The sequence below is a fragment of the Mesoplodon mirus genome (assembly GCF_964341445.2).
Source record: "Mesoplodon mirus genome assembly, chromosome: 12".
In the NCBI taxonomy this organism is placed as follows: Eukaryota; Metazoa; Chordata; class Mammalia; order Artiodactyla; family Ziphiidae; genus Mesoplodon; species Mesoplodon mirus.
Window position 1 is genome coordinate 81,187,755 of NC_138988.1, and position 14,214 is coordinate 81,201,968.

Below are 14,214 nucleotides of genomic sequence, written 5' to 3' on the forward strand. Positions count from 1 at the left end.
AACCTTCCAGAAAAAGAATTCAGAATAATGATAGTAAAGATGATCCAGGACCTCGGAAAAAGAATGGAGGTAAAGATCAAAAAGATGCAAGAAACGTTTAACAAAGACCTAGAAGAATTAAAGAACATACAAACAGAGATGAACAATACAATAACTGAAATGAAAAATACACTAGAAGGAATCAATAGCAGAATAACTGAGGCAGAAGAATGGATAAGTGACCTGGAAGACAGAATAGTGGAATTCACTGCTGCTGAACAGAATAAAGAAAAAAGAATTAAAAGAAATGAAGACAGCCTAAAGACCTCTGGGACAACATTAAACACAACAACATTCGCGTTATAGGGGTCCTAGAAGGAGAAGAGAGAGAGAAAGGACCCAAGAAAATAATTGAAGAGATTATAGTCGAAAACTTCCCTAACATGGGAAAGAAAATAGCCACCCAATTCCAGGAAGCGCAGCTAGTCCCATACAGGATAAACCCAAGGAGAAACACGCAGAGACACATAATAATCAAATTGTCAAAAATTAAAGACAGAAAAATTATTGAAAGCAGCAAGGGAAAAATGACAACATACAAGGGAACTCCCATAAGGTTAACCCCTGATTTCTCAGCAGAAACTCTACAAGCCAGAGGGAGTGCCATGATACACTTAAAATGATGAAAGGGAAGAACCTACAACCAAGATTACTCTATGCGGCAAGGATCTCATTCAGATTCGATGGAGAGATCAAAAGCTTTACAGAAAAGTAAAAGCTAAGAGAATTCAGCACCACCAAAGCAGCTCTACAACAAATGCTAAAGGAACTTCTCTAAGTGGAAAACACAAGAGAAGGAAAGGACCTACAATAACAAATCCAAAACAATTAAGACAATGGTAATAGGAACATACATATTGATAACTGCCTTAAACGTGAATGGATTAAATGCTCCAACCAAAAGACACAGGCTCATTGAATGGATACAAAAACAAGACCCATATACATGCTATCTACAAGAGACCCACTTCAGACCTAGGGACACATACAGACCGAAAGTGAGGGGATGGAAAAAGATATTCCATGCAAATGGAAATCAAAAGAAAGCTGGAGTAGCAATACTCATATCAGATAAAATAGACTTTAAAATAAAGAAGGTTGCAAGAGACAAGGAAGGAGACTACATAATGATCAAGGGATCAATCCAAGAAGAAGATATAACAATTGTATATATATATATATATATATATATCCAACATAGGAGCATCTCAATACATAAGGCAACTGCTAACAGCTATAAAAGAGGAAATTGACAGTAACACAATAAAAGTGGGGGACTTTAACACCTCACTTACACCAATGGACAGATCATCCAAATAGAAAATTATAAGGAAACACAAGCTTTAAATGACACAATTGACCAGATAGATTTAATTGATACTTATGGGACATTCCATCCAAAATTGGCAGATTACACTTTCTTCTCAAGTGCACATGGAACCGTCTCCGGGATAGATCACATCTTGAGTCACAAGTCAAGCCTCGGTAAATATAGGAAAATTGAAATCATATCAAGCATCTTTTCTGACCACAGCATTATGAGATTAGAAATAAATTACAGGGAAAAAATTGTTAAAACACAAACACATGGAGGCTAAACAATACATTACTAAATAACCAAGAGATCACTGAAGAAATCAAAGAGGAAATTGAAAATACCTAGAGACAAATGACAATGAAAACACAATGATCCAAAACCTATGGGATGCAGCAAAAGCAGGTCTAAGAGGGGAGTTTATAGCAATACAAGCCTACCTCAAGAAACAAGAAAAACCTCAAATAAACAATCTAACCAGGGAGATGCATGAGGGAAGGGATGTGGGAACAGATGTATATGTATGACTGATTCACTTTGTTATAAAGCAGAAACTAATAAAAAAAAAAACAATCTAACCTTACACCTAAATGGACTAGAAAAGTAGAACAAACAAAACCCAAAGTTAGTAGAAGGAAAGAAATCATAAAGATCAGAGCAGAAATAAATGAAATAGAAACAAACAAAATAATAACAAATATCAGTAAAACTGAAAGCTGCTTCTTAAAGAAGATAAACAAAATTGATAAACCATTAACCAGACTCATCAAGAAAAAGAGGGAGAGGACTCAAATCAATAAAATTAGAAACGAAAAAGGAGAAGTTACAACAGACACTGCAGAAATACAAAGCATCCTAAGAGGCTACTACAAGCAACTCTATGCCAATAAAATGGACAACCTGGAAGAAATGGACAAATTCTTAGAAAGGTATAACTTCAAAGTCTGAACCAGGAAGAAACAGAAAATACGAGCAGACCAATCACAAGTAATGAAATTGAAACTGATATTAAAAATCTTCCAACAAACAAAAGCCCAAGACCAGATGGCTTCACAGGCGAATTCTATCAAACATTTAGAGAAGAGCTAACACCCATCCTTCTCAAACTCTTCCAAAAAATTGCAGAGGAAGGAACACTCCCAAACTCATTCTATGAGGCCACCATCACCGTGATACCAAAACCAGACAAAGATACTACAAAGAAAGAAAATTACAGACCAATATCACAGATGAATATAGATGCAGAAATCCTCAACAAAATACTAGCAAGCAGAATCCAACAAGTCATTAAAAGGATCATACACCATGATCAAGTGGGATTTATCCTAGGGATGCAAGGATTCTTCAATGTACACAAATCAATCAATGTGATACACCATATTAACAAACTGAAGAATAAAAATCATATGATCATCTCAATAAGATGCAGAAAAAGCTTGTGACAAAATTCAACACCCATTTATGATAAAAACTCTCCAGAAAGTGGGCATAGAGGGAACCTACCTCAACATAATAAAGGCCATATATGACAAACCCACAGCAAACATCATTCTCAATTGTGAAAAACTGAGGGCCTCCCTGGTGGCGCAGTGGTTGAGAGTCCGCCTGCTGATGCAGGGGATACGGGTTCGTGCCCCGGTCTGGGAGGATCCCATATGCCGCGGAGCGGCTGGGCCCGTGAGCCATGGCCGCTGGGCCTGCGCATCCGGAGCCTGTGTTCCGCAACGGGAGAGGCCACAACAGTGAGAGGCCCGCATACCGCAAAAAGAAAAAAAAAAAAAAAAAAAAAAAAAAAAAAAAAACTGAAAGCATTTCCTCTAAGATCAGGAACAAGACAAGGACATCCACCCTTGCCACTATTATTCAACATAGTTTTGGAAGTCCTAGACACAGCAATCAGACAAGAAAAAGAAATAAAAGGAATCCAAATCAGAAAAGAAGTAAAACTGTCACTGTTTGCAGATGACATGATACTATATATAGAGAATCCTAAAGATGTCACCAGAAAACTACTAGAGCTAATCAATGAATTTGGTAAAGTTGCAGGATACAAAATTAATGCACAGAAATCTCTTGCATTCCTATACACTAACAACAAAAGATCAAAAAGTGAAATTAAGGAAACAATCCCATTCACTACTGCAACAAAAAGAATAAAATACCTAGGAATAAACCTACCTAAGGAGACAAAAGACTTGTATGCAGAAAACTATAAGACACTGATGAAAGAAATCAAAGATAACACAAACAGATGCAGCGATATACCATGTTCTTTGATTGGAAGAATCAACATTGTGAAAATGACTATACTACCCAAAGCAATCTACAGATTCAGTGCAATCCCTATCAAATTACCAATGGCATTTTTTACAGAACTAGAACAAAAAATCTTAAAATTTGTATGGAAACACAAAAGACCCTGAATAGCCAAAGCAATATTGAGGGAAAAAAACAGAGCTGGAGGAATCAGATTCCCTGACTTCAGACTATACTACAAAGCTAGAGTAATCAAGACAACATGGTACTAGCACAAAAACAGAAATATAGATCAATGGAATAGGATAGAAAGCCCAGAGATAAACCCACGAACTTATGGTCAACTAATCTATGACAAAGAGGCAAGGATATACAATGGAGAAAAGACAGCCTCTTCAATAAGTGATGCTGGGAAAATTGGACAGCTACACGTAAAAGAATGAAATTAGAACAATCCCTAACACCATACACAAAAATAAACTCAAAATGGATTAAAGAGCTAAATGTAAGACTGGACACTATAAAACTCTTAGAGGAAAACATAGGAAGAACACTCTTTGACATATATCACAGCAAGATCTTTTTTGACCCACTGCCTAGGGTAATGGAAATAAAAACAAAAATAAACAAATGGGACCTAATGAAACTTAAAAGCTTTTGCACAGCAAAGGAAACCATAAACAAGATGAAAAGACAACCCTCAGAATGGGAGAAATTATTTGCAAACAAAGCAACTGACAAAGGATTAATCTCCAGAATTTACAAGCAGCTCATGCAGCTCAATATCAAAAAAAACAATCAACCCAATAAAAAAATTGGCAGAAGACCTAAATAGACATTTCTCCAAAGAAGACATACAGATGGCCCAGAGGCACATGAAAAGCTGCTCAACATCACTAATTATTAGAAATGCAAATCAAAAGTACAGTGAGGTATCACTTCACACTGGTTAGAATGGGCTACATCAGAAAATCTACAAACAAGAAATGCTGGAAAGGGTGTGGAGAAAATGGAATGGTCTCTCACTGTTGGTAGGAATGTAAATTGATTCAGCCACTATGGAGAACAGCATGGAGATTTCTTTAAAAACTAAAAATAGAATTACCATATGACCCAGCAATCCCACTACTGGGCATATACCCTGAGAAAACCATAATTCAAAAAGACAAATGCACCCCAATGTTCATTGCAGCACTATTTACAATAGCCAGGTCATGGAAGCAACCTAAATGCCCATCGACAGAAGTATGGATAAAGATGTGGTACATATATACAATGGAATATTACTCAGCCATAAAAAGGAACAAAATTGGGTCATTTGTAGAGATGTGGACGGACCTAGAGACTGTCATACAGAGTGAAGCAAGTCAGAAAGGGAAAAACAAATATCGTATATTAACACATATATGTGTAATCTAGAAAAATGGTACAGATGAACCGGTTTGCAAGGCAGAAATAGAGACACAGATGTAGGGAACAAATGTATGAACACCAAGGGGGAATCGGGGAAAGTGGCGGTGGTGGGATGAATTGGGAGGTTGGGACTGACATATATACACTAATATGTATAAAATAGATAACTAATAAGAACCTGCTGTATAAAAAATAAATAAATACAACTAAAAAAAAAAGTTCTGAAATACATTGCAGCATAGATGAATCTTGAGGACATTATGCTAGGTGAAATCAACCAGTCACAGAAGGACTAACACTGTATGATTTCATGTATATGAAGTATCTAAAATAGTAAAACTTATAGAAGCAAAGAACAGAATGGTGGGTTTTGATTTTCATATGCACAAGCTCCAGAAAAGTAAATGAAGCTAGCAGTGGTACTGGGACTGAACAGGAAGGTAACGGAGGACCAAGAAAGCTGGAGAGGAGAAAATGAGCTCTCAGGGCCTGTTCTGGGCCAGGCGCTTTGCATTTGCCATCACATTTATTCTTTATAACATTGAGAGCCAGTGTTTCTGTTTCCCCATAGAAACCACATTGTACCTATGACTTGATACTGTACCAGAGAATCATCTGTACATGATTAGGGGGCCATGCCCTTTTCCTTACACCATACTGAAGATACGGGTATGACAATAATACTCCTCACCATGCCGGCAGGGGTGGGGGTAGGTGGGCAGATGGTTTGTTAAACATTTCCTGCCAACCTAATGTTCCCTTTTGCAGACACTGGCGTTGTAGACTGGTGGTGAAGGAGATTTCTTCCAAACTAACAAAGATACTGAGTATTAGGGGCTTTTGTTATAGATTCCCAATGGTAACAAACATTTCTGTGTGGATGCAATTATAGCAGGTCTCCGAATATCACAGGTACCTACCTCTCAGCATGGACTCTGATGTCCCTTCCAGAGAAACAGAAATGACCCAAGGCTCTGATGGGGGCCCCAACGACTCTACTCTCCGATTCTGGAAACAGGAAAAAAGGGGAAAAGTTGGACTCAGAAGAGAATTTTGTGAAGTTCTCTGAAAAAGAAGAGGATTCACACAGAATCTTTTATAAAGCGCATATTCATGAGAAATAAACAAAGGAAAAAATATAAATAAATATTTTCTTTCTCATGTTAAGAAGAATATATCACATTAGTTTACTGAGCAGAGAGAAGGGAGATTATTGCAAGAGAAGTTGGGGCAGGGCAGTGAAGAGGAGAAAGGAAAGTTAAGTTTACAGAAAAGGAGAGTGGCACGGTGTGCTGAGGGCTAATAAGGAAGGGAAGATTAAGCAGACAAAGCAGGAGAGAGTTGGGTGAGTGCCAGGCTACAGCAGAAGTGTAGACCTCAGGCCCATGGCCTTCATCCCTCTGTAAGCACGTCAGGGGAGGCATTTTTAAAGTCAAGAGCGGAAAGCTGATTTGAGTATCATATTTCACATCCCTCCCCTTGATATTAGTAAATATAGACAAGATAAAGTAGAATCAGAGGGCATGGACACTGAAATTAGAATTAAGCACAGAAGCCTCTTGTTGATGCTGTACTTAACCACATACAGGAGAAATCATTTAAAATAACATAGAACTATAATGCAGATGTGATGGCCCAAATTCCTTCATTAGCATATGAAATGACTTCTTCAGATATAGATCCAGCACTTGGAGAAGGCGAGATTTCTGAGAAGATACATGAGACCTACTGTAAGAATTTGCTTGAGGAGAAAAAGTATCAGAATTCTATTTTTACCCTTGATCAAATTCTGGACATTTATAGAAAGTGGAAGGAAAGCAGGCTGTGAAACGGAAGGATAATAATGAAAGTAGTTAGGTGTTCTAAGTGCACCAAATGTCACAGGGTGGGCACTCTGTACATGTGTATTGTGAAGATGATGGAATATGAAACATGCGCCAAATACAACATGGTACCCGGCTCTAAGTAAAGATTGTTACCTGTGCACAAGGTACCTGCTTATCCAGAAAAACGAGCTGTGGTTGTACTGTAAGTTCTTTTCCCACTTCTCCATCTGAAGGCTGGACTAGGACTGAAAGACCATAGGGCCGAATATATATCAGGTTCCCAGTTTCGAAATTGCTTGTATTTCTGGCACATGTTAAAAAAGAAAAGAATACATGCCTAAGATTACAGATACCATATCACTGCAGTAGCTTTTTTCCATAATACATTATTACCAGTGAGAAGATTTGCATTTGCCTTTGCTTCTAGAAACTGAATAATACACCATATAGCAAACATGACCTTATAACTAGAGAATAATTATATATTTACTTTATATGTTTGCTTTGCCATAGGAAAGAATGCACTGGTTGGGGCGGGGGTGGGGGGGAAGTGGGAGGAGCACATATTATGAACTTAGATTTTTATCACAACTTGTTAATATCAGCTCCAAAAAAGCCTTAGTGAGGCAACTTAATAGACTAAAATATTTAGAAGGTGGGGATATGTTCTAAGTATGCTAGTAAACCAGCTCTCCCCCAAGAGGTATTAGTGTTTTCCAATTTCCACAGTATAAATACATTCACCATGGCTAATTCTGTGGTACCAAGATGACGTCACCGAAAAGAACTGGAAAGAGATGCCTGGGAGCAACCTCCCACACCACTGTTTCACATGGAATAGCTCATTTAATCTCACAACAACCCTTTCATGTTCATTGTCTCCACAGGATGCTTGCACTAAATAGAATCGACAACTGTGGAATTCATTGATTAATTGATTTCAGTTGAATGAAGTCCTTAGCGAGAATAATACCTATTTATAATTAATATATGTTGAGCACTTACACCCTGTACCAAGTACTATTCTATGCTTTCCACCTATAAACTCATTGCATCTTTAAAGTGACACTATGACATAGGTACTCTTATTTGCACATGAAGAAACGGAGGTCCAAAAAGGCTTAAGTATTTTGCCAAAGGTCTTACCAAGAGTAAGTGTATGACCAAGGTCTAGAGCTATACTGTTTTTCATCTCTTTTGAGCACATTAATTGCTGATGTGACTTAGCAATAAAATGGAATAATTATAAAATAAAATAGTTCTGTAATTCATGATACCTCAAAACATCTTTTTACCAGAGCTTCGGTATTTTTGAAGACCAAGGCAGCTCTATTAAACGAATATTCTGGGTTATACACCTATTGTCCCATTAAGCCTATTGTGTATTACACATCAGAGGCATGCAATAGAGTTTTAGCAATTAAATGGAGATATATAGACACCATATATCACATATATTACCGTAATATAGAGTAATAGATTACCCTCAAAACACCCTAGGTCAAGTCTAACAAGGTTTTGATTATTTTTTAAATAGTAGCCTACCTAGCCCTCAATTAAATGCTTGTGAGTCAACTACTTGATTCCCTAATCTTTTTTTTTTTCTTACGTGAGGAGAAAAGGATATTTATTTTAACAGAGAGTGTATGTGAGGTAAAGGTGACAATTAGTCCTAAGAAGAGGAAAGAGTGGAAGAACAAATACAGAGGATCACAAACTATGAAGCTTCTGTAGGGAGCAATTTCCCTCTCCCCTGAGAATTCTGGAAAATGGGGGATGGGGCATGTGTGGTCCTACGAATCCCTTTTGGTCATTTACCAGCTAAGGCCCTGACCTCTGCTAGAATCACTCACTGGGAATTCAACATACACTAGTCTGATCATCATTTATTAGTTTGTTTAGCCTGAATGAGTAAAGCTCCTTTTTATTTAAAGAAAAAATTGAAATCATATTTTAAAACTCCATGCTATTCATTGCATCCTTCTATGGCTCCTAGGTTATTGGAAAATTCTAACATTGTTACCAGATGCTATTTCTCCACTGGCCTATTTCTTAAAAGCTTTCTGAGGCAGGACAGGATGCAGGCTGGCCGTGTAGGTTAAAGAAACCAAACAACTACATCCAAGGTCCTGACATAAGTACATTGATGTCTAGAGACGAAGGGATGGGAACCAACTGCCTGAACACTTGCTAAGAGGCCCGTCCCTGACACACTTTAAAGTTTATTGTGAGCAAACATCTCTGATTAAATGTAAACAGCATCCCACTGGAGGTCAGAGACTTGCTGCTACAGCATATCCCAAGGTAATACCACTTTAAGCTCCACATAAACTCTTAGGCAGTTTCTAACCTAAAACCTGACCGTAGGTGGTACAGTTTTTTACGATATGTTATAATAGTGCAATAAATCTGTTAACTTAAAATCGAATCTCCGTGGCCTTTTAGAGAAATCATCATTAAATGCAGGGTCTTGTTAATGATGCCATCGAAGTGAAATTGTTTAATCTGCTAAGGGGGTGAAAGGTCACCAAATGAATTTTTTATAATACATCAACTTGACACGCAATAGGGAAAACTGTAATAGATAAAAGCAAAGGAAAAGGGCACTGTCTTCTTCTGATAGGTCAATAGCAGCCAAGAGAGTCACTCATCCACTTTCCTTTCACGATGGGGCTCCTTTTGCATTTAATATGGACACCCAATTAATACCTCAGCACCACAGACAACCTCATTTTAGGTGACTTATAGCAATTTCTCCCCCTTCCCTGAAATGAAAGTGATCACAATACATCATAGCATTGTGCGAATTAACGTTAATTGATTCAAGTTACCAAGCAATGATGGGCCACTTATATAACCTAGGCGTTATTGGGTGCTAGAAGGGATGGAGGGAAGATTAGATTCCAGTGTCCGTTGCTGTGACGACGGGAATCACCTGATGCCTTGTTAGACAGTTGTAAGGTTCTATTGCTGGCCCCAGTGGGGTCGTCAGTAAACCGGAGTGATGTCCAAACATCATTATCCGCTGCTCCGATATTAAAGCAAAGGGATTAGCAACTTATTGCAAGCAACCTGGATTTGTCATTGTGCTGTCGTTATCCAATTTCCAACCGCTAATGTGACTGTAGCCTGCAGGCAGAAGGACCTACAGCCAAACTTTAAAAAATGGGGGAGGAAAGTTCCCTCCAATCCTCCCAGTTTAACTACCATTTAACGGCTTCCAATAGCCAGCCAGGTATGTGGAAGAATTTTTTTTTTCCTTCAATGCTTAAGTGCTAGCAAAAGAGAAAGACCAAGAAAATATAGAAATGTCTCAGTTCAGAGATCACTACTATTCACTCCAACTCTTGTTTTTTAATCTGCCAGATCTGAAATGCTTCCCCTACAGAAGAGGGGATTGTTTCTATCTGCATGGCAAACTGAGCAAACAAGTAAATAAATCATATTGATGAAGGCTAGCCCTGGGCAGTGAGGTGAGGGTGGGGCGTTTTGAGATACTTCCTCACTTCCTCTTCAGCCTTGGCCTCCTCAAAGTTACTAAGTCAGGTTCCTATAAAAGAGCCCCATGTTTTGATTAAATTTTTTAGGGTATGCCATGAGGGGACTTAAATTTCAGAGGAGTTTGCGAGATTCTGTACCCTGGAAGAAGAAAGCAAATTCTCCACTCGGTTCAGTTTAACAAACAAATGTTAACCCTTCCACCATGTACAAATATTGTTTTAGGCACTGTGAGATAGGCAAAGATAAATACAACACCATAACCTCTGTCCCTCGGGAATGTTCTTCCACAGAGTCGTAAGGCAAGAATGACTTTCCTGGCTATCTTTCAGAGCTGACACATACCATTTTATTTATATTTCATAGTCCTCGTGCTCCCTGTTAAACCTAGCCAAATGCCCTTAGCTGCCATCAACTCCTAAGAGAGAAGAAAATGTCTTATGATCTCATGGTTTCTTTCTGGCACTATAGCATAGTGATTCCAAACTTCGCACATTACAAGCATCCAATACATGTTACTATAGGAACACTATGACCAATCAGTACCCACCATGCACTTCCTCTGTTCTTAGGTCATTAAAATGCCTCTAGAAAGCCGCCACCTATCTTGAACTGGCCAACTTCAAGTTCTGATACACTCTTGAACTGGTGCACTTAGTGCTGTGCTCTAATACTTGTTATTAAACTCTTACGGTTCTTCGGAATTTTTCATTTCAAACTGAGATTTGAGTAACCACAGGCATAGGTTGCACTGTGCCATGAGAATATAAAGACACAAAATAAACATGGCACATCTTCCAACAAGGTCAACTCAGAGGTCAACACCTAAGTATTTTAGTCAGAAAATTGTTCAAAATAATATTTTATGATAAATCTAGCATGAATATCTTATCTGGGATAATGTAAATTCTGAATACATTTTTTAAGATCATACACAAATATTCAAAATTTCCTGTTTGTGATGGAGTCCCCTAGCAGTCATTGTCTAACCAGGAAAAGAGAAATCACTCAAGATCTTTCTGATGGAAGAGATTTGTTATGGGATGTTGGTTGCACAGGAGTATTAGAATAGCAGAGAAGTCAAACCGGTTACGTTTCACTATTTGCAACATGTATTTATTTAACGATCACTTATGGTGCATGACACTGCTTAGGTACTCTTGGGAGTATAATAGTAAATTGAAGCCTTGACCAACTAATGAATATTATAAAGATAAAAATATACTAATTTTATGAAAAACTAGATTAATGGTTAAGCAGGCTCATATTGAATTAATGATTTCCTTGTAATAGATATAGAATAATGAGATTTAATATATCATATTCTTATTAGATAGTTGTGTAAATGTTTGTGTTCCCTATCTATTAATTTTTAAATCTCTAGATTTGCCTATGAGCCATACAATTTTTTGGACATAATAACTGTTCAATTAATGTTTGGGAAATAAAAAACATTCAAATGTAAGTTTTCATGAGTCTTTATTATATTTAGCTACAACTTCACCATCCGTACACATAGATCTTAAATTGATTGTAAGGTAGTATGGTTCTGGTTCAATTTTGGAATTAGAACTACATGTGCATGTGGGTGGAAAACTACTGGATACAGATAAGTCAACAGCAATAATGGATTAGAATTTTCCTCCTGTTTATAAGGAAGAGAGAAGGGAAAATGTAAATTGAAGAAGTAGAATCAAAGATGTAGTGGTCTGGGGCCATTTAGTATAAGAACAAGGGTCCCTAAGGGCATCACTGCAGTAACAGAGCTGTGAAATAAATGATAGCTTTAATGATGACCATGAATCATCAATAAAAATGTGAAAGGTCTACATTATTTTCCATTTAATAAGGCTGGATAATATATATATATATATATATATATATATATATATATATATATATATATTAGTTTAAGAGATGAAGTCTTTTTAAAAATGTAGTGATAAAATAAACAATTTTTTATTAAATGGAAAGTTTACTTATGCAGAGCATCTCATTTTCCCGCAAAGCCACATATATAAAATACCATTATGATAATTTTGCCATCCACCTAACTCAACAAAGCAGTTAATTTGTATTGTAGTGAAAAAAAGAAATGGTGCAAAAACACTCTTTAATGGCAAAGCTGTGGTTTTGCCAGGAGGGAGGAAAGAGACAGGCTAGCAGTACGGGAATCCCTTCCCGGATGAATATTCTGCCAGTCTTGAGAAGAGCATCCTCCAGTGTTGACAGAAAGATCCTGTCCTTGCATACGCCAAATAGCTGTTTCCTAGAAAGCAGGTGCCCAAGGAGCAGGGAGAGATTGCACAAGAGAAGATGTTAAATGAGCCTGAATGTCACCAAAAGACTCATGTCACCAATTGCCTCTCCTAGTTTTCTTCTCTATTCCAAGTCAGCTTGATAAGGTGCTCCTTATACAGAGTGAGGAAACTTAAAAAGCTACTAATGTGAAGGGTGCAAAAACACACAGATGTATACCACCACAGAGCCATGCTCACATTCCTTATAACTGTTTTTAGGGTCCAAGGTTCATGGCCACGTCAGAAACAAAGAGTTTTATGTGAGATAGCGTATTAGTTTTCTACAGCTGTGAAACAAAACTCCACACACTCAGTGGCTTAAAATATCACAAACCTATGATCTTCAGGTTGTGGGTCAAGAGTTCAGACAGGCTTGGCTGGGGGTTCACTGCTTAAGTGGAGGCTCTCAGGAGAATCCACTTCCAAACTCATTCCAATTGTTGGTGGAATTCACTTCCTTGTGGCTGTGGAATGGAGGTCCCTGTTTCCCTGTGGGCTGTCAGCCAAGGTCCACTCTGTACTTACAAAGTGCATCTGATGTTTTTCTCATGTGGTGTCTTTCATCCTAAAAGCAGTGACACTTCAATTCCTTCTTACACTTCGAATCTCTCTGCCTTCCTCTTCTGCCACAGCAGGATAAAGCTCTCCTCTTTTAAGGGCTGTTGTGTGTAATTGTGCCACCTTGATAATCCTGGGTATTCTCTCCATCTTAAGGTCTACTGTGCCACATAACACAGTGTCTTCAAAGAAATTCTATCTGATCCTATTCATAGGTTCCCAGGATTAGGGCAGCACACCTTTGGGTGGTCATTTTAGAAATTCTGCCAACCACAAATAGCTTTTGCATTTCAATAGCTAAACTTCCATGAAAGATACAGATATATTTATGCTTACTATATGACAAAGAATATTAATTAGAGGTGGGTTTTTTTATGAAGCAGGAGAAAGAGAGGGAGAAGAAGAAGAGACAGGAGGGAAAGAAACTCAAAAGAGCAAAAATCAAATTTATACTGCCAGGATTCCAGATAAAAGGCAGAATATAAAATAAGACCCTCGTGGGGAACCCCAACTTTAAAAAGCAGAGGTTGAACATATGTTTATCTCTGTTCTCTCTACTCCACCGAAATTACTTAAAAGAAGAAAAATGAATAAAAATGGTGTAAATCAACATGGATAAAGAAGGCAGGAGAGGAGAGAGCAACCAACGACAGAGGTTAACAAAGTTTTGGAAGATGGAAGACAGGTTCATGGAACTGACTTAGCCATGCAGAAGACACTTAAATCTAGATGCCTCTAGAGGAGGATAAAGACTGGGAGAGGCCAATTTGTTGTATATTATTATTATTATTATTATTATTATTATTATTATATTTATTTATTTATTTCTGTGGCACGCGGGCCTCTCACTGTCGTGGCCTCTCCCGTTGCAGAGCACAGGCTCCGGATGCGCAGGCTCGGCGGCCATGGCTCACGGGCCCAGCCGCTCCGCGGCATGTGGGATCTTCCCGGAGCGGGGCACGAACCCGTGTCCCCTGCATCGGCAGGCGGACTCTCAACCACTGCGCCA

The 14,214-nt window shown here is 38.1% G+C and overlaps 1 protein-coding gene across 1 annotated transcript in view; it reads right to left on the minus strand.

Annotated features, from left to right (window-relative positions):
* Nucleotides 1-14,214, minus strand: part of PKHD1 (PKHD1 ciliary IPT domain containing fibrocystin/polyductin) — a gene marked incomplete at its 3' end in the record, with an annotated part of 433,165 nt that overhangs the window by 24,737 nt on the left and 394,214 nt on the right. The window contains exons 62-63 of the mRNA XM_082637162.1: nucleotides 7,018-7,153; nucleotides 5,944-6,031 (exon numbers count right to left, since the gene is read on the minus strand). Coding sequence (XP_082493288.1) covers nucleotides 5,944-6,031; nucleotides 7,018-7,153 — 224 coding nt within the window. The remainder of the gene's footprint in view (nucleotides 1-5,943; nucleotides 6,032-7,017; nucleotides 7,154-14,214) is intronic.